Below are 21,342 nucleotides of genomic sequence, written 5' to 3'. Positions count from 1 at the left end.
AGTTTGATTAGAGATGGAATCCAAGACAATGCGTACTATTGCAGCAATATGTTCTTACAGGTAATGAAAACCTAAGAAGTTATGTAATGATGATGCATTCTCAACAAATATTGTGCAGATGAAATAGAAGCGCAGGGTAGACTAGAATAAACTGTTGAGATAGAAATACAGAGCAGCAAGGGCAATAGCTCCAACTGCCACACCAATGGGCAAAAATCGCCTGCACGAGCCAGATGGAAAAAAAGATTGAGAAGAGGGAGGAGGTACAAGGCTAAAGGAAGGGAAAGAAAGAGGAAGAAAGAAAGAAAGGGGAGGGGGGGTGTTCACCCAATAGCTTCGTCCCTCTGGATTTGAGCTTTCCTTGCCTTGCGAACATCCGTGGCATTAGCATTCTTGGCCACGGCAGGCTCGTATGCCCTAAATCTCCGTTTGGGAGCACCACAAACTGCAGACCAAATTTGGAGAAGAAATATCCACTTAAATAAAAGGAACAAGAAGATATTCCACTACACAGTTAACACTCTCCTTAGATGTCTCCGCTGCTCCCACTCATCTTTGAAATGAAATAAAGGGAGATGCGAGTTTTTCAAGGATCCACCCATGGATGTATCAAATTCATGTCACATACATATGTCAAATGAAATAAGAATACCTCACATTTTTTGTACTATTGGAAAGTAACCAATTGGAGCAAATGGAGACAACAGAAATTTTTTGAATCTTTAAGGTCAATTGTTAACGTGGGACTGATCGAAGTATAATCCCTGTAATTGTAGTTTTTGCAACTAACCCAGTTCTTCAACTAAATAGGGAGCTACGAATCCCCCGGACTATCATTGATAACATCGTAAAAGTCCAACATTTACGACCAGAAATATGACGTGTGTCGCCAAGTTTCATTTCAACAAAACAAAGTGTCTTAACGGTTTAACATTCGGAAATGTGGGTGCAGATCGAATTGAAGTTGTAATGCTCCCAAGTTTTATGGACAAGAAGAAACAAAACTATACTGATAATTTGGGTACAGTGAGAATTTCATTACCAGGGCAGAAGTAGTTGTCGGGTAACTTGTCGAAGGGAGTGCGGTCGCCGTAAATGTAGCTGCACCCAAATAATCATCAGGGGAATGACCAGAGCACCCCAGTTATCAGAGGGAAGGGGATGGACGAGGGAGAGAAAGAAAGGGTACCCGCAATCACGACAGATGTAGGCTTGCTTGGAGGCAAGACGCATGGAGATGGAGGGCCTTGGTATTGGGGAGGAGGAGGTCAAAGAAGACGAAGCAGCAGACGAAGCCACCTTCGCCTTGGCGCTCAAAAGCCCCAGGGACTGCGGGGACAAGAAGGACGATTTCATCCCAGTTGTCGGGGCCAACGGTGTCGTCACCGGCAGCCACTGCGCCATCTCTCTCTCTCTTCTGGGTGTGGGAGGAGAAGCAAAGAAGGCGAGAGACAGAAAGAGACGGCGGTGATGATGAGGAGGAGGTGATAAAGGCAATAGCGTGTCGCAGAACGTGTGAATCTCATGTCATCGCTGCCGCCTTCATTTTGCCACTTACAACTCTCCTTGTCCGTTGGATCGCTTCGGAAGCGGGGTTTATCCATACCCAATACATAACTTTGCACCTTGTAAGAAAACAGACAGTACCCAATCCCATCATGCACTTCCGTACTTGTAAGTCTATACATGACTTTTCTTTTCCTCTTCCAATGTTGGAAAGGAAAGCCCATTCCATTCTTAATATCCTTAAAACACCTCACCAGACTAATCTGTTTTCGAATTTATCTAACATATCACTAATCATCCAGGCCTATGTATTCCCCATAGACAGGGACGGAATCACTAGTAGCATTTGCGCACTCAGGCTGCGCGGACCCTCCCGCGACTATTCCCCCAGGCATTGGTTGTTCAATCAGACCCTAGATGAGAATCAAAATCCTGCCGATAAAATTACGAATCACACTAGTCACAATTGGGTTGAGATAGTCCCTTGAACTTCACTATCATCCGATCAACGAAATTGGCTCGAGTGATCGCGGGCTGCAAGCATCCATGAATCAGCAAATCAACACAACCCACTCCTAGATCAACAACTCATCAACACAGCCACCATCAACTCATTTGAGGATGACATAATCCAGGTATTGGAAATTGTAGAGATAAAAATTATATTCAGATACATGTTAGTAAAATCACAACTTTTTACACTTCGATCTAATCATCAGCAATTTCGATCCAATGCTGACACACAAAGTACTGGACAACTCGGTGATGTTTTGAGCTCTATGTGATGCTACCACGGTTTCAAGTCACCTACAGGGCCTGCAGTCCAATTCAAAATCTTTTCCCCTCGCTTCAGGTAAACTGACTTCCCGTGTGGTAACTTGCGTGCAAGACCATTCAGAACCTGATGGAAAGCATCCCCTGGTTGAGCCGGTTGTGGAAATAACATAGCCTGCTTCATCGAAGGATTTGCGAGCAACCTCTGCTTTCTCAATATTACTTCTGGAGGAATTGAGGTCAGAATGGTATCCAAGTTAGGCACGTCCTTCTCATCAACAAACACGCCAATTTCTTCCCACGGGATTGCATCAGCAAAGGGTAATACTATGTCGTCCGCTATAATAACTGGAATGCATCCAAATATCACGGCTTCGACCAATCTTGGACTCCAAGGGGCCCACCCAAGTGGACATAAGCAGAAGACAGCCCTTTGCATATCCTCGTAATAAGTTGAAGGGTGCTCTGTTGAGATGTCGAACAGGGGATTGTCCTTAAAGTTCTCCCAGACCGCCGCTCTTGCACCTCTGAAATTGATGGTAAAGACATTGATTTCAAGCGTCTTGTATGCAGGATGTACTTCACAATAACAAAAGAGGCATTAGAACATAACAAGCAGACAACTAACTTAGAAAGTCGACACTGTCACCGTTCTCCCTTCTCGTCTTTGACTCTGATATATGGGTTTGAGTGAGAAGCCAGTATAACATTTAGTCCAACTAGTTCCAGTTCCACACGATGGCATTACATATCTCAACAGATTCAGTTGGTCATCAGCATTTATCTCTTAATTTGACAGGCTTCCCAAAAGCAAGGACATAGGTTGCAAAGTGATACAATAGCAGTAGCATGCAATGTCCACCCTCGCATTACCAAATGGAAATGGCATTACCTTGCATAATAACCACCTTCAGGATCATTTCCAACATCATAAAACAGACCTCTGAAGTACACAAAAATGGATCTAGGAGTCTTCTCAGGAATCAAGTGGGCTTGCATTTTCTGTGGAGGAGCATACGGGGGAATTGTGATCGAGCCATCTTTCAAGCAAACATGATATCTTTGACCAAAAGTCTGAACCAAGGTAGCACGTTGGAGCAGGCGCAAAATTCCTCTTTCAATAGCCTTCTCCTCCTGCAGCAACGTTATCGAGTAGGATTCTTTATTAACTTTTTTCAAACATGTGCAAAAGTTTTTCTAGGATAACCAAAAGGGCAATTCTCTTACTTGATAATGAAAGCATGCTCCAAAATCATGTGGTACTAAAAAGAAGTGATCAGCTCCTTCAGTACGATTCCAGTAAGGCCAATTTGAGGAGATGAGTTGTATAGCACTTCTCATCATCCTGGGAGACTTAAAAGGCAGAGGGAGACCATTCGGGGTCAAGTCACAAGTGGTGTAAACAGGAGTGTAGAACCAATCAGCTTCTTCAGGATTCAGGGTTCGAACGGGGCTAGATAAGAGAAAGCGATGCATGTAGATTTCAGCAGCGAACATGTGATTCAGGCATCTGGGATCCTTCTGAAGAATTTTCTTGTTGTACTTGCTAGGGAGTTCATAAACGAATACTTTCAACCTTCCCACCGGGTCATCTTCCAGAACATCACCAGCACTGCCTGCATCACATCCACCAAAGCACACAAAAGGTTGTAAGCTTTCAGCATCGTATCAATGGAAATTTGTGTAACTATCTACTGATATCTTCCAGGAGAGGCGAAAAATTTCTACCGCCCATTGAAATTGAGCAATTTTATATGAACGAATAGCTCATTTTCCAACTGAATAGTCTAGGCGAATGAAAGTTAAGACTGACTCATTGGATTTAAATGGCATATCAATCTAGGTACAAGAGGTGGACGATAGAATTTGGGCCATGTGCGCAGTCTATGAAAGCATATGTACAGGTAAACGATAAATGTAGATTTCGGTCAACCGGGTACTTGGATTCTTAGACTAAGCACCAGATTGTGGAAGCACGAATACTCAAATTTATTCCTAAGTACTCCGCATTATATTAAAAGATAAAGAAAGAATAAAAAGAGATTTCCCCCATTGAATTTAGGTGATTCAAGGCTCGAGATAAATCTACAGGCTTTGAACTGTCTCATAGCTAAGCTGGGTCATTGCCGAGCAAAATGCAAATCTAAGTAAGCCCAGCGCCGTCTTTCTAGCAAAGGTCATCCCAAACAACGACAAGCAACAATAGCGTGCCAGGGGAGCCCATGTCCTCCCACACAATTCAATTGGATATCGTCAAGATCAATCCAGCAAGGGAGCGACCAATAGACACTAGTTATGCCACAGAGAAAGCGAAACAGCGGGGAGAGAAATCGCACCAGAGATGCGCTCGGTGGGTTGGGTGCGACCCGAATCTGAAGCCCCGATCCGGGCGGACAACGGCGAGAGATGGGTGCAGAGGAGCCCGAGGAAGAAGAAGAACGCCCACATCCTCATGGGTTAGCAAACGGGGAACAAGAAGAAGAATACCCGACCCGGATGTGGATGTTTCTTGGCTAGGATCGCCGACTAGAACACCGGATCAACATCCGAGGAAGAGGAGGAGGATGGTTGGGGAAGTCGGTCGTCTCTCTCGAAAATACAAAAGGAGCCAAAAAAGAAGTTAGAAGCGGGGGGAGGTGGTGGAGCAGGTATTGTAATGGTGGTGTTGACTGCACCCAGCTCTCGGCTGTCTGGTCAGAATTCATGAGATGGGCCGGGCTCTCCCAACTGTTCCTATGGGCCTCGGATTCATTGTCGGGATGATGTGGGCCGACAAGTTGTCTCTCTTGTCATATAATATTATGCGTTTGTTCATCATTGATCATATCATACGACCTTATTAGCCAAGCATGGTTGGTTGGTAGCCAACCCCCAATTATTTGCACGCTCTCTATTTCTAAACTACAATTAAGCTCGATACGTCGTGCAACGATACGTGAAGCTGTGCGAGCTTACCCCACCCAATCATCGACCTTTCCGGGTGTTTTCGTGCAAATCCTACGCACAAAAATATGAATACGCCAACCAGAGGGAAGAAAAGGTTTCGACAAAAAATTCAAGCAAGTTTCCTATTTTGAATGGGTTTTCTTAGTTGGAGTAAGTTTTCTAAAAAGAGATTTCCTATTTTTTATCCAACTCTCTTCTATATAAGAAGTGGGCGTTCTTCACGAAGAGCATTCAAGAGGAGCTTGTGTTCGTTAATAACATCCCGACTGTGTGAAGCCGTGAAAATCTTGTGTTAAGATTTTGTATAATTCCCTTGCGAAATTAAAAGATTGTTTTCACAATAAATTGTGAGGGTTAAACAATTTGTGAGTTATTGAGTGTAATCGAAAGTTGGGAAATACTGTGAATCATTTGCGTCACTCAAGTGTGGTTGTAATTTTCGTTATATCACTTGATCCATAGTGAAATTTTGTAATGCTCTCCTTGTAGATGTTGGTCACACCGATCGAATCACGTAAATCTGATGTCTAATTTATTTCTTTATTTTATTTATTTTATTGTTCACCGTCACCCAAATCCATCTAACTATTCACCTTATCTTGGTCCTTCCAAGCCATGACGAACGTCCCCATTGATCCCGGCTTGTTCTCTCTCAATCAATGTCCTTCCAACTTGTTCACCTTTGTAGAGAACCTTCTAACTTGTAGACATCTCGATGTCTAATACCTTGTTCAGCTCAGATATCGGCAAAGCGTTATCGATTGTGACAAAACATTCAACATTTTACGATCACACCTGATATCAGGATAGCATATGCAATATGGCTTGTGTATATATCACTTGGTAATCTCAACGAATACACACAGTACCATCTTTTGATTATCTTTGTTATTGTCAAAACGACATAAGAGATTTTCCTAACAGATGTGCTACATGTAAAAGATTTGAGATTTGTCAATTGCTTTGGATATCCAGAATAATGACGATTTAAGTATCAATAAGCAATTGACATACTCTCTAAAAAATATTGATATAGACAAGTAATGCTAGAGATGATAGAAACGGTATATGATTATAATTGAGTATATGTTTCTATATGGGGCTAAGGTGTATATTAAGTAAAAAAATAATATTATGAGAGTAGATAGAAGCGAGTAGAAGATCATGCTCCCCTTTTTTCGTTAAGGAAGAGCTTAAATCCAACTATAAGAGTAGACAGAAGCCAATAGAGAAGCAGAGTAAAAAAATATTATGAGAGTAGACAAGAGCGAATAGAGAAGCGAGTAGAAGATCATGCTCCCCCTGTTTCATTATTTATATTAGCTCTGTTGCATTTATCAGCATGCTCTGTCTTGTAACTGTAATGCTTAACTTGTAATTCTCATATGCATATTAAACACTTTTTTCTCCTCCTTTTTGTCATAATAAAAAAGATATAAATTTACAAATAACCACAAGATTAACATCACCATTCCAACTCTAAAAACAAACACAGTCGAAGTATCAGAATACCGTCTTAAAAACAGCAAAAAGAAATAATTCAAACCAGTAACAAACAAAACAATAATCACTCTCTCTTTCTATTCTTAAAGGATGAAGGAGACATTGAGGGGAGGTTGGCTCTCAATGCATCATTGCACTTCAGAGAATGCATGGTCTACTTGTTTTTGTTCAAATATCGCACTTTAGAGAATTGTCGTATCTGTTGAATTTGACAAGATGAATGTTCGATCACCTGATAGATACGGATGCAATGATGATTTTGTTTTATCTGTAGTTGATGAGTATCTGTGGTTGAGGAGGTTGTGTCGAAAAATCCTTTTGAAGCACTTAAAAGTACAAGTAGAGTTGATGTTCTAATTAGGTTCACGATTATGGAGAAATTCAAGCAAGACTCGAACTTGAATGATGTTTATGCCAATTAAGCCCACGAGGGGCTCTGGGAGACTAGCAATGAGGTTCGAATTTTCAGCTTAGCAATTGTGTCTTGGTCCAAATATGAGGTCAAAGTGAAGATTATAAAAATATATCTTGAGTTTTAGCCTAAAAGAGGAAGCTTTATTAATTCAAGTAGGTTTCTTAATATGAATAGGTTTACATCTTGGAGTAAGTTTCTTAAAAAGAGTTTTCCTATTTTGGATCCAAGAGGAGCTTGTGCTCGTGAATTACATTTCGAGTGTTTGAATCCGTGAAAATCTTGTGTTAAGATTTTGTGTAATTATTTCATGAGATTAAGAGATTGTTTCGCATGGAATTGCGAGAACTAAAAACTATGTTAGTTGTGAGGTATAATTGGGAGTTGGAAAATACTAAAAGTGTTGTAGTTACTCAAATATAGTTGTAATCTCTCTTGTATTACTTAATATATAGTAGAATTTTGTACTACTCTTTTCGTGAATATATGTCCCTCCAATCGAATCGAGTAAATGTGATTTCTGATTTATTTTATATTTCGAACGCTTTTATTTGCATCATAATCGGAAGCTTTCCATCGTGGCATTACATAAACCCTAGCTCCATAGCCGCGAAATTTAAACGAAATCGATTGACTATATGCTTTGTTGGTATCCATATCTGTCACGCAGTCAGCTAAATGTACAAGGTGAATCCCTATTGTACAGTGGGTGCTTGAGGAGATCGAATATTGATGGTAAAGAAGAGGGGGAAAGCGGAACACCGGGCAGAGTACAAAGATAAGAAGAGGACATTCCTTCAGAGTCTGCTCTCTCTCTCTCCCTGACAACCCACAACACAAACTACGAAACAAAACTGGTGACAAGACCACTCGATTCCCCAGTTCAGCAACAGTCAAAACACAGTGATTGTCAGTGACCAAATCCCGATGACGACCCAAACGCAAGGTTCCCCCCTCTAGTGCTAACTGGACTACACCCCCGTCTCCTCGTCTGGTTCGTTCTCGACCAGCAACTTCAACTTGTAGTTACTGTCCCATCCCATGCAACGCCATCCCTCCCCCCACTACGTAGATACAGTGTATATATACTAAACAGACGGGCCCATTTGTTTTATAAAGAAGGAAGCAAGCAACAGTCGCGCACACAAGACACTGCACTGCTTGAAGCGCGAGAATGGATCCAGAAGCATTTGCGGTTGTGGGGTTGCGAACCATGGGGGGACTGGAGGAGCTGTTCGAGGCGTATGGGATACGGTACCTCACGGCCTCCAGGATAGCGGAAATGGGTTTTACGGCCAACACCCTTCTCGACATGAAGGAGGAGGAGCTCGACGACATGATGAACTCCCTCTCCCACATCTTCCGCTGGGACCTCCTCGTCGGCGAGCGATACGGCATCAAAGCCGCCATCCGCGCCGAGCGCAGGCGCCTCCTCGAAGCCGACGACCGCCGCCACCACCTCCACTCCACCGATCATGCCCTCCTCGATGCTCTCTCCCACCAAGGTACCTAACTTGGCCTCTTTTATTTTTTGACGTTATGGGTCATTATGATTATTCCCACGCAGGGCTGTCGGAGGAACAAGTGGTGCAGCACGCAGAGAAGGATCAGGTGGGCGGGGCGGGAAGCGCGGACACGGCAGGGACGACGTGGGGCGTGCAACAACAGAGGAAGAAGCACCGTCATCGTCACCGCATAGCCGCGAGGGAAGGAGCGGCCACGGAAGAGGAGGAGGAAGAGGAGGAGATAAGGAGGCAGAGGGAGCACCCCTTTATAGTGACGGAGCCCGGGGAGGTGGCGCGTGGGAAGAAGAACGGCCTGGACTACCTCTTTCATCTCTACGACCAGTGCCGCGACTTCCTCCTCCAAGTCCAATCCCTGGCCAAGGAGCGGGGCGAAAAATGCCCCACCAAGGTCCTCCATTTCTCTCTTGTTTTATACTCTATTGAAGTCTTTCAATACAATCAAACTCTTTCGAACGTACCCAAGCATGCATTATTCAAACAAGAAGACAATGCAGGTGACGAACCAGGTGTTCAGGTACGCGAAGAAGGCGGGAGCAAGCTATATAAACAAGCCGAAGATGAGGCACTACGTCCACTGCTACGCCCTGCACTGCCTGGACGAGCACGCCTCCAACGCCCTCCGCAAGAGCTTCAAGGAGCGCGGGGAGAACGTCGGCGCCTGGAGGCAAGCCTGCTACCACCCCCTGGTCACCATCGCCGGCCGCAGGGCCGGCTGGGACATCGACGCCATATTCAATGCCCACCCCCGCCTCTGCATTTGGTACGTCCCCACCAAGCTCCGCCAGCTCTGCCATGCTCACCGCCACTCCTCCGCCTCTGCGGCTTCCTCTGCTTCCACCTCCACCTCTGCCCCTAACGCTCACCATCTTGACCTCCCTTACTAGTTCGTGCCTATTCCTCATTGTCTCTCGTGTTTTAGTATTATGTCAGCGCATGATCACGAGGGAGATGAGAGTACTGTGCTGTGGTCTATTTCTACTGCAATGAGAGTCTATTAATTGAATTTCACCGTGTAGCTGAGCTGAGCTGACTATCATGTTCTCTTCACTGAGTTTCTGTTCCTAAATCCAGTCGTTCCATTTCGCTTCTCTTCTCACATGAAAGTGATGAAAAATCATGCAAATGGATATAATCTTCTCCAAGCATTTGGATAGCTAGATTTTGTCATAACTACATATGCTAGGTCGTCGAGATGTGGCGAATTGGCACTTGCGGTCACTTTAATGCGAAAGAAAAGAGAATGTTGCACTTCGACAAATCATCAGCATCACAACTTATTGATTGTATGATAGGTCATTATTGTATTCAAAATTAATAACTCTTGACATTAACTCGTTCGATGACCAATCGTTCACTCATAAATTATGTATTATGGTTCTTTAGTTTGTCCGAGCGTCCCCAAACATACAAGTCGAGGGTACCACCGAGGCGGTTTTTCAAGTCAATTAAGGCTTACTCTCGTGTGAATCGGAACCTCTTTGATCACGGCTGCAAATATGTCAATAACTTCGGCTTGCAATGCAACTTGCTTCTTGTTGTGCTGTGATCATGACCTCAGTCGAATGGGTGTTATATTAGCTATGCTTTAAATCGAATCGTTCCATCTGTGATGCCGGTCGCTCCTCCTTGCTACTCTGGTTCACCAAAAATGCAAGTCGATCGAGGGTCGAACAAAATTTCGAAAAAGAGCATGGCGTTGGAGCATGTTTTATATACAAAGCGGCTCAGTGTATGCTATGAACGCACAATCCTTAGGAGATGCTTAGATTAGTACTATAAATTTAAATGAGATGGACGGAAACAGGCAATATTACGACTTTACATTAAGTTCTTTATTCTTAAGTGACAAAGAAGCCTATCTTAGTTTGGTAAACTGCGATTTCATGAAATCTACTAAGATGCGATCGAAACTAAACTCAAGCAGGTGGGTCAAATATGAAATCAGCTGTAGTCAGTAATTCGAGAAATAGACCCTGCAGTGTGCACCTCACCCACATACATATTGTCATTCTTTTAATCCCCTAAGTCAATTTTAGGAGCTAACTTAATGTAACTGCATCGCTAAGGTTGGGTAGTTTTTGAAGTCTCGACTCTTGAGTAGATTTCTTCTTAATATAAAATGAATGACAAGAAAAGTATCATTAGTATATAATTGAGAAATGCTTGGCTAACGGCACCGTCCCTCTTAAAAAAAGACGGTGCCTTCCCTGCCTTTCAATTTCCCAAGGAAACCGGTTAAATTGTTTAGCTGGTTTCCATCGAAAATTTGGAAGGAAAATATTCCTTAATGGGATGACAGTGAGATTCCTTATATGATAAAATAAAATAAATAAAGTGATTAACTTGAAGAAAATCAATAAAATACATAAAACAATACAAAATTTACGATTCCTAACAATTCATACAATCACCAATATAGTGATCATGATCAAGAGCTCAAATCGAGTAACCATGGTCTTGAGCTTCGTGTCTCGAAAAGATCTATAGGACATGATCGCTGCGAGCTTCGCAACTCGAGCTCATGGCCGCTACGAGCTTATACAAACGGCCATGGCTACGAGCTCGAGTGGCTATGGAGTCCCCAAACTTGAGCTTGAACATTTATGGTTGCCTGAAATTTGAGCTTGAGCCTGCGCTATGGTAGCTGCGAGCCTACGTGGAACCCCTCTCTCTATCTCTTAATTTTGGTTATCATTTTTTTTAATGTGGCGCCTATTTGGCATCATATAATATATTTGAGCGAATTAAACACGACATGTATATTCCGGTGTTCGTGTCAACAATTTTGCTATACATGTCAACAAAAATCGACCGACGAAAGAAAAAGTATAATGAGACATTTTCTAAAAAGTTGATATGTGCGCATAGGGTATTTAGTAATCTTCATTTATGAATTCTTAAATATCAATTATTTTATTTCGGAACAATATTCCACCATTTAAAATTTGCAGTCAATTACCTCATGGATTTCCTTTTTCTTGAATAATGTCATTAAATTTGTTTCTTTAAATATTACACAATGGAAAACCATGATTTTCTACGCCGGTTGCCCATAGTAGACGAGATAAAATAGATGGCTCAAATTGCAGCGTTACTTATCAAATGTAACGGTGCCATCATGCAAGCACAATCCTAATTAGATGGATACAAATTAGGGAAGATTACTGCTCAAGTAGTTTTTTCTTAAATGATAAGAAAGGTAACCTTCGATTTAATGAAAATTATTAATCTCATTGATCCGGGAGGATGCCACGGAATCTAAATTGAAGCGGTTGGCTCAAATATGAAATTATTTGCATTAGGTGATTCGAGAAACCATGCATCTTATCCACACTGTGTACTTTTATTATCTAACCAACAGGCCAATTCAAGAGCTAACTTTACTTTTTCACTTTTTGCTTGATCATAATCTTGTGACTCGCTCAATTTGGCCTTTTTAAATACTAGAACACAAGAAAACTTTCATGAAATGTAAATGTTGATACACAACTTCACATATACTTTTTTCATGTCTTTTCAAAATATAATTTTGTCATATCATTCTTTCTTTTTTCTTTTGGCTCGAATGTCTGGATTATCATTTAAATATTAAATGAAATGTATAGAAGATTTTATTGATTCAAAGTAATAGTTTTTGAGATATCATCGACTTAATCGAGATCCCCACTATTAGGGGCGAGAGGTTTCGAGGTTGGGCCGGTTCAACCATGGAACTTGAAACCTACCCACACAGGGTCGGTTCTTAGATTTTGAACCTAAAATAGACCTTGGACCGACCTTGCAGGTCTAGCCCGGTTCCAAGATTGGTCCAGCTAACCAGCCAATTCTTTCTTCTTCTTCTTCTTCTTTCCATTCTTTTATATTCATTGAAATGACAAACTTACTCTTTCAAAATACATATCCATCGCCACACAATATTTAGAACCGCAATACTTAGCAACAAAATGGCGAGAAGTAAAACATCGGTAAAAGCCAATAGAAATCTAAAGCAACATGGATTTATCCAACTCATCCCTTAGTTAAGCAAAACAAAAGCTAAAGCAACAGTAGAAATCTCAACTTGTCAAAAGCAACCACCCTCGAAAGATGAACACGTAAAATAAAATAAACAAATAAAAAGTTCAAAGCGCGTAACATAAAACATGAATTATAGAATTTCATTTCTCATTCATCCATAAAAGATTACTCCAAATTCTAATCAATTGAAAACAAAATAAAAAACAAATACAGCTAAAATGAGTTCGGTCCGATTCAATTCTCTGACCCTGGAACTAAACTGCACAAAGTCGGTTTCCAGTTTTTGAAACTGAGGACCGGACCGTTTCTTGCGGGAACCAAAATAAATTGGACCGCAGAGTGCCCCGATCTAGTCTGGTTCCAGGGTCTACCTGGATCGGTGCTCGCCTTATTGCTCAGCTCAGCCAAAACGATATGTGGACTTAGCTCCTCTATGCTGCGGGAGCGGCGACTTATATGTACAAGACAAAAACACCCCTCCAGGAGGACAGCCCTTATAGTCAACCCATTTGTCCCGTCGCTGACCGAGTCTCAAAAGCATCTCCTCTCGTCCCTATCACGATGATTCATATAATTACGGCTTGATTGTTTTTGTTCGGAATCGACAAAACCAACCAGACCTAAAGGTTGACTTTGACCGGAGCTCCCTTCCTTCCTCTCTCCTGCTGGCTATTTCAAAGATTGAGGCTAGAAAGCGCGTAATGCGGGAGTGGAATTTACCAGCCCCAACCAAGGATGGGGGTGCGGATCCCATCCCATTCCCCGGACAGCGAGTCTTTTTGGACCTTTTCTAGAATGGGACTGCTTAGATCGATATTGAGAATATATTGGATCGTTACCGAGGAAACATCGATGATGACAAACAACTGTTACGGTTGACTTCCTTTTTCTTTCGTTCTTTTCTCCTGTCGAATAATTTATCATTTCAATACGGTTTAACTTTCTCAGCCGTGAGTGTTAAGGCAACTCAAATCTTCTTGAGTTTTGACTTGTTCAATTGTAACATTCCAGTCGAAATGAAGATGAGGCCATTTTGACTTTATGAAGCGTCTGCGATGGAAATGCGCATTTCCGGTTGATGCTAGGCGAGTGAACTTGGTTCCTGCGATGATATACATCAGCTCGAAACTTAACAAAAGTGGGTTTGGGAAACGTAACATTATTCATGTATTTCTAATAAGATTATGTTTTTCTTTTTTTTTTAATTTCTAATAGAAACGATCAGTTGTTAGCTCCCTCTTTTTACTTTATTTTATTTTATTTGTGAGGCTATTATTCAATATACGCTGACGTCCAATTAAATTTAATTACCTATGTAGAAAAATGAATCTAAACAACGAAATTCCTTTCTCCCCTTTTCCCGTAAGCTAAGTGAACTAGTTTTGGAAACTAATATACAAAATTAGAGTGATTTTTCTCGCGTGGTGTGCTTAAACAATGACAAACGATGATGGTTATCCAAATGTAGATCTGTCAAACGGATGAGTTAAGTCGGGATCGGGTCCGACCCAAATGGACCCATTTTACCCGTTTGGATCCATAAATCTAATGATCCATACACGACCCAACTCATACCCAATCCATATCCGATTCGATCTATATTGTTAAAATACTTTTATATTTAACCAAATTTAATAAAACTCATATCCAAATTGAGCTGAGAGCATGGAGTGAGTGAGCGCGAGATCGAGTAATTGCAAGAAAGAGTGAAGAGAGAGTCAAAGAGGTAGATTGGATATAAATAATTGGGATCCAATTAACACCCATATTATTTTGAATGGGAAAATTGTCCAAAAAATCCTAAAGTTATTGTACTTTTACCATTTTAGTCATAAACCTTTCAATTGTATTCATTGAGCCCTAAACCCTTTCACGTTTTTCCAATTGAGTTCATCCGATTAATTTTGGCCGAAAATCGCTGATGTGGACGTCGACCGTCCTACATGACATAGTCGGCACTAATGTGGACAATTTTTAATAATCTTATAATATTTTTTTCAGATTTTTTAAATTTTTTTCTTTTCTTTTATATTATATTATTTTACGTTTTTTTTTACAACTCTAGCCGAGGGTCGCTAGCCCTCGTTTGTGGCTGGCAACCTTGCGCGGCTAGAGTTGTAAAAAAAAAGAGATATAAGAAAAGAAAAATAAATAAATTTCAAAAAAAATATTATAATATTATAAAAATTTTGTTCACGTTAGCGATTTTCGACCAATAAAATTGGTCGGATGGACTTAATTAGCAAAACGTGAAAATGTTTAGGACTTAATTGGCACAATTAAAAGATTTATGACTAAATTGGCAAAAATGCAATAGGTTTAAGACTTTTTGGACAATTTTCCTTATTTTGAATTTTACCATTCTTAACCCATTTATGACCCATTTACTAATATAATTAACTCATGTAACAACCAAACTCATCAAATATGGGTTAATAAATAGGTTTATGACCCATTTTGACCGGTCTACCCAAAGGATACGTTCAAATATGATTGAATAGTGACATCTTCTCCCGTTGTTTTGGAGGTTGAGTTTTGAGAATAAACGTATTTGGATGCGATCCTATAGCGGGTTCATGATTTCAGAGGCTTCTGCGCCTATATTCAATTATCAATTATGATGAACCCAATGTATGTGATACCTATGCAAGAAAAAAAACTTGAGCTAGTATGGCAAAGTTTGTATCTAATTAAGAAATGTACATTATGTGAGCATTTTTTGCCGTAAAGGAATACGACTGTAATGCCATAACTATTCAGTTTTAACTTGAATAATGGAGGGGGGAATTTGATTTAGTAAATGGAATAGTGATGGCTTTATTTCCTCTAAGAATGAAATAAGACAGGTGTAGAAATAAAGTATTCATAATACCCTATATCACTGTTTATTCTCTCTCGCTCGAATGCCCGACTCTCGCTCGAAGCCGTCGGGCATGTTCTTTACTTGCACAAATGAGCAACCATTGGGGTTCAGCAGCGGCGGGTCATCTATAGGAGTCGCTATAGGTGGTTGGACGAGGTCACACATTGTGGCCCATAAGTTGGTCGTAGTGGAAAAATTTTGATGAGGTATTCTTAAAGTAAACTTTTTTGGGATTTCAGATATAATCTGGACCTTATATTTCAAATTTTAGGTGGGTTCCATCCCGGTGGATCTTGGAGTTACAAAAATGTTAATTGAGGAGTAGTTAAATATCTACTCATATCGTAATAGGTCAGTAATATCAGTGACATATATAAGAGGACGGTGATTACATAAAGTTGATTGACTAAGAGACTATAAGGTAATATCTACAATATGACCGTAACAGACATATACGTTATTAGCCATTTCCCCAACTGAATATATTATATTTGTCTAGTTAGAACAGGGATTCTATATCCTCTCTTCATTCATGAAGGTCGCATTGTCTTTTGTTGATTATAGAGTGATAGGAAAAGAGAGTACGTATATATGGTTTCCTTATACATAGAAATGAGTGATGTATGGTAAATCATCAGTTGACTTCCTATAAATATCAAAATAAGATACAGACTTGATCACTCAGTCAGTTCATTGGACCCGTTATTTGAACTCTTTTCATTTGACAGTAATTAGTGAAGAAATGGAGATCCAGAAATAACATAAAATAAAAAAGTAACAAAAGATGGGAGACTTAGAGCACAGTTTTCCCACTAGAAAACCCTAAATATCTTGGTTTATTGCCGATGTTGTAGGGTTTTCTCGCTTGGCACGGGGAATTCTTCCCGACTCTCGTCTAACCTTCTTCTCCGATATTATTCCAAGTCAAGCAAGAATAGATTTACAACATGGAGTCGCAGAGGGAGAGAGAGACTGAGAGAGACTGTGTAGATAAAGAGGGGGCATCTTGAGCAAGAGAGAAGAGAGAGGGGATTAATTATTGATGGAGGGGAGAAATTGGAAGAGATCCAAGTCCCAAGTAGGCGTTGTATCGGAGGAGAAAGAGGATGGTGATCACAAGAGTAACACTTACGAATATCCCTCAAGCTTGATGCAAACGGATCGATCTCAACGAGATACATCTGCTATCGTATCTGCCCTTGCTCAAGTCATTGCAAACCCTGCTGCCAATGCATCTCATCATGCATCCCACAGTTCATCAGGATCTTTATCTCAAAGTTCGCTTCATGATCATCAGGTTCCAGATGCACAAGGTACGGGTACAACGCTAATAGTAATGGTAGTAAGATTGGATGCCTTCAATTTCTTTAATTACTAATAAGGGTTTGCACGAGCACGCCATCGCAATTATATATGTATACATAGGGTTTCAATCACCACATACTGTAGAAGAGCAGTGATAGCCATGTAGAGAAGCATTTGTGTGTTTTGATGTTGGCATGTTTAATTATGCTTTGGAAGCAGGAAAGAACAAGAAGCTGGAGGTGAGGAATAGGAATTATAGAGGGGTGAGGCAAAGGCCGTGGGGTAAGTACGCGGCTGAGATACGAGACCCAAAGAAGGCAGCTCGAGTGTGGCTCGGGACATTTGACACCGCGGAGGGAGCCGCAATGGCTTATGACGAAGCCGCCCTCAGGTTCAAAGGCAACAAGGCCAAGCTCAACTTCCCTGAAAGAGTTCACTCGTTGCCTGCACCCTATAGTACCGCTAGTGATGCTTCTCAGTCTCAATCCATGGAGCTCTCTCCAGCTTTCAGCTCATGTGACAATAACGTTGGGGCTCAACTGATGGATGGTTGTGTCATGCCACCTCCACGTCCCAGCTTCGTGCACGGACAAGGTCCTACTTCTTCAGCTTCCGCTGGTGATTATTTTCACTCTCTCCAGCCTACTCTTTCGTCATCATCGTCTTCTTCCATGCCATCCTCGTTCCATCAACACGATCCCAAACTTTGTTTCGATGGCTTTTCTTCTTCTTCGAGATCCTCCAAAGAATAAGACATCACTCAGCTATTAAATGTTCCATCCACACCTTAAGAAAGTCACTACTTGCTCTTAGTTACTTTATTAAGCTTCATCGCCTTATAAACTCACTCTCTCTTAATTTAAGGACTTAACGTACATTTTATTTATGCAGCGTCCTTCCTCCAATCCATTCTTGTTTCCTTTTTCTTGAGATGTGAAATGTTAAATTAGATAATAATCTTGTGAGACAGAAGGGCAGATGGGGTTTTAAGGGTCTTTTTTAAAGTACGAAATGGAATGGTAAGGGTGTATCCTAGCTAACAACCACTATGTAAAATTGGATTGGCATGCTAAATACTCCATATTCACCATCAAATTGAGCAATCATAGATACAAATCTCTAAGAAACTTTACAAAAACTCCTTTACTACCGATTAATGACGCATAACAGTGCATCTGTTGGGTGCCTAAATGGTTATATAAACCATCTTGTTTGTGGTTCCACAGTATTGGAAAGTTTATTCATACCATCCAAACAAAAAAGTAGAGTGTAAATCCAGGTAGCTCAACAGACAAGTGTTAGTTAGGATGTAGTAATGTAGCATTGGTCGCCTTTCGCGGCTTCGCCGTTAGCACTTGATGTGATTATCACTCCACAAAATCTTCTTCTTAGCTGGATAGGAAGCAAGTATTGTATGAACTCATATTGTTAGATCAGGTTGATCCCATTTGAAGAATTCGTAAGACCCACATGAGGCCTCATTGAAATATACCGGTTCCTATACAGTTTTTGCATTGTGATTGGTTTTGTTCAACGCATCATAAATAAACTGAGTCTATCAAAAGTTTTCTTAGACATCGATACCATGTGAAACTCAAGCACAAAGATTGTGATATCACTGTGAGATTTTGTTGCTACAGTGAAGGCTGACTGTAGTTGTTCAGATAAAGATTGCTTCCCTGAGACGTTGATCTAGGTAGAGAAGAAGCTCTGTATGAGTATGGAATATGAGCAATAAGAGGTTTTGTTATGAAATCTCATTCTGGAGACAAGGCAACGAAGAAGAGTGATTTCAAACGCGATCGAGCTTTACCATCACTTGTTCAGGTAGAGAAAAAGGAGAAGCAAAAACTATGGGGGAAGGGGTAATATCCGCACAAAACAAATGTGTGAATACGTACCTTATGAACAACATGATCGCGGGTGGTGGTGGTGGATAGTTCGAGTAGGCACCGGCCATGGGAAAACAAATACGAAAGCGAGAAAGCCGCAAAGAGAGTCAACTGACACCGAAAAAACACCTTGTAGGGAATGTGATGATGGGCTTTGTTTGAGGAAGACCTCGTTTTAGGCAACGATGCCAAGGACAATATATAGGGGTGTGTGTGTGTGTGAAAATAATGTTGGACACACCTTTGTTGTCGTCGTCGTTGTTGTGAATGGAATCGTGGAGATCGATGAAGGTGGAATGGACACGGCTAAACTGCAATTTGCGTTTCTTTTTATAGCAGCTCCGATCCAAGTCGTGTGTTTGTATGTGCCTACCAACTTCATTCCTGCATCATTCACTCTCATTTACTATCTTAACTAAGGGACATGAATTTTAGAAAATGGTCATAGAATTCGGCTTCTTTGGATCGCCGCCCATCCACGTCTTGGTTGTGGAGGTATGCAAGTCAACTATGTCTATCCTCCCCCAAACCAATGTTCCCAATAGAGTTTGTCTAATATCTTCTTCCGATCATATCCCATTCACAAGAAAATATCCCTTTTCATCGGTGAATTACATACTTCAAATGTAACCTACTCGACTGTGTGTGTATATATATATAAGCAAACACACCAATTAGCATGAAATTTACTAATCCAAACATCATGTAAAACTTGCCACGTCGTTAATTAATGAATTTTAATCAACTTTCTGACCAGCTCAAGCAAGTAATTCTAGTAAGTCGTGTCACCAAAGGTCTACAGCCGACAAAGACTTGGTGTAGGTTGGTGCGCAGGTCGGTCGTCCCTGTGATGCGCGCACTGCGTGGCGCAAAGGACATCTTCCACAATATATTCATGTTCTAGATTTCCGCAAAGAGTTTAGAGAGAAAGGGAAAACGAAATAAAAGCTTACGCTTGCGAACAACCACAATAAATGCCACCGCTCGGCTTAGTAATTCAAGTTTCAATTCACATGCCGCAAGTCAACTGTTGCAGGCCATCAATTAGTTCCAACCAAGATGAATATTTACAACTGCGTATGCAAAACAACCCAAGCGAGCTTGCATCTCCGCACTTCGCATTTCTTCTAAATTGGGTTTGTTATTTATTTTCCTAGCGGATTCATTTGTTCGGCTTTTTGGGTATTTCTAAAATGTAAAAAGTATAAACTATCTTAAAAACGCTCCACTGCTTTGAAACTAGAAGGTTTTTTTTAACTCTCTTAGGGTATTACCCGAGTCTATCTAATGTCTCGTCCGTCGGGCTTGGAAATGGATCGTCAATGACGGAGAAGCGGGGAAAAGAGAATCCCGCGTGCATTTTTGTCTTTAGAAGTCGGGTCTGTCACTCCTTTGAGACTTTGTGTTTCGGGACCCAAGATCGAGTTCCTGTTCCCCGTTGCTATTTTTTATCTCCTACTTTTTGGAAATTATTCAGGCATTCAAAATTGACAGGCCCAGTATGATTTCTAGGTGTTTGCAACCCTTTTCTTTTAGCGAGAATTAGATGCTATGTGAATACATATGAACAGATGAAGATAAAGGGGCGATAACACAAATGCACCACCCTTTCCACGTCCTCTTCCTCTAGCTACCGTCGACTAACTTACGTTCCGGATCATTCACGTGTGCCACATTCTGCCATACAAAGAAACTATGATCCAATTTCAGCGAAAGAGTGTCATTTTCGTGCAATCTAATAAATTGGGATTAATATCGACCAAAAAAAATAAAAAATAAATTGGGATTAATGACGTACACCTGCCCCCACTTGATCGCACTAATCCATCGGGTCTTTTCTAGAAGCACGCACGTCACAATAAAAGACCAAGACAAGAAAAAAGGAAAAGCAAAGAGCAGTCATGAATCACATCTAGCCTCGCTGCTTTTTTGGCATATTTTTCTTTAATCACTTGTGGGGCCAACTTTAGTAGTGTGAACAAGATAACAAATTAGGAAGAAATATCGAATAAGGTTGAGACAGTCGGCTGTGTCTTTCTGTCTAACTTTGCGGCCGCCGATAGTTCCAAACCCATTCATCTCCGCATCTTTTAAACTTTCCTTTCCCCTCGTTTTCAGACAACGTGTTGTCTAGCTGGCCCAGTAAGCCATGACCATAGCCCAGAACCAAGTCTCCGCAATACCCTCCAACACTAACAGCATGATGACACTTCTTCTGTTTCCAGAAAAGCTCGCTTCTGATTGTGACACCTTACACTTAGGCTGGTTTAGATAATCAAGTTCGCTCGAATATAATATGACAACATCATTATCGGCTGCTGCATATGATCACTTTATAGCACCCCAATTACTACTTTGCAACTCCCACGTAATTAGGTAACTAGACTCAGAAATTAGATTCCTGGCATCTCCATCAAGCAGAACGCACGACAAACTTATTCCTTCAACATCTTTTGACTCCTAACTTTCGCATTCCTCTGGAATTACATTTTATGCGAGCGCCGGGCAACAGTAAACTCCTACTTTTAAAACATGATATCTAATGTAATTGGAAAGAACCTCTTATTAAAGCTTGATTTGAGAGTGGGTCACTAGACA

General features: G+C 41.1%; 4 protein-coding genes across 5 annotated transcripts; 2 read left to right on the top strand and 2 right to left on the bottom strand.

Annotated features, from left to right (window-relative positions):
- Positions 1-16: 16 nt before the first annotated feature.
- Positions 17-1,564, bottom strand: LOC115661415 (uncharacterized). Its single transcript, XM_030583695.2, has 4 exons — positions 1,190-1,564; positions 1,043-1,101; positions 328-445; positions 17-220 (listed from the first exon to the last, which is right to left on the bottom strand). Exons 1-4 carry the CDS (start codon positions 1,402-1,404, stop codon positions 142-144), a joined length of 471 nt encoding a protein of 156 aa, XP_030439555.1. The 5' UTR covers positions 1,405-1,564; the 3' UTR covers positions 17-141.
- A 564-nt stretch (positions 1,565-2,128) lies between these two features.
- Positions 2,129-4,922, bottom strand: LOC115661412 (probable beta-1,4-xylosyltransferase IRX10L). Its single transcript, XM_030583692.2, has 4 exons — positions 4,617-4,922; positions 3,508-3,896; positions 3,173-3,414; positions 2,129-2,807 (listed from the first exon to the last, which is right to left on the bottom strand). Exons 1-4 carry the CDS (start codon positions 4,732-4,734, stop codon positions 2,294-2,296), a joined length of 1,263 nt encoding a protein of 420 aa, XP_030439552.2. The 5' UTR covers positions 4,735-4,922; the 3' UTR covers positions 2,129-2,293.
- A 3,128-nt stretch (positions 4,923-8,050) lies between these two features.
- Positions 8,051-9,756, top strand: LOC115661413 (leafy/floricaula homolog FL1). The gene is made up of 3 exons (XM_030583693.2): positions 8,051-8,646; positions 8,709-9,055; positions 9,162-9,756. Exons 1-3 carry the CDS (start codon positions 8,316-8,318, stop codon positions 9,549-9,551), a joined length of 1,068 nt encoding a protein of 355 aa, XP_030439553.1. The 5' UTR covers positions 8,051-8,315; the 3' UTR covers positions 9,552-9,756.
- A 6,643-nt stretch (positions 9,757-16,399) lies between these two features.
- On the top strand, positions 16,400-17,938 carry LOC115661410 (ethylene-responsive transcription factor ERF114). Of its 2 annotated transcripts, none has more exons than XM_030583689.2 (2): positions 16,400-16,860; positions 17,072-17,938. In XM_030583689.2, exons 1-2 carry the CDS (start codon positions 16,590-16,592, stop codon positions 17,602-17,604), a joined length of 804 nt encoding a protein of 267 aa, XP_030439549.2. In that variant the 5' UTR covers positions 16,400-16,589; the 3' UTR covers positions 17,605-17,938. The 2 variants fall into 2 exon arrangements, with proteins under 2 accessions (XP_030439549.2, XP_030439547.2); XM_030583687.2 differs by having other exon boundaries at positions 17,069-17,938.
- The last annotated feature ends 3,404 nt before the right edge of the window (positions 17,939-21,342 follow it).

This window comes from Syzygium oleosum, unplaced genomic scaffold (assembly GCF_021117445.2).
Source record: "Syzygium oleosum isolate NSW1041296 unplaced genomic scaffold, Sole_v2.1 Sole_v2.09, whole genome shotgun sequence".
Taxonomy (NCBI): Eukaryota; Viridiplantae; Streptophyta; class Magnoliopsida; order Myrtales; family Myrtaceae; genus Syzygium; species Syzygium oleosum.
Note: the sequence above shows the minus strand (reverse complement) of the source record. Positions and strands in the feature narration are given on the sequence as shown.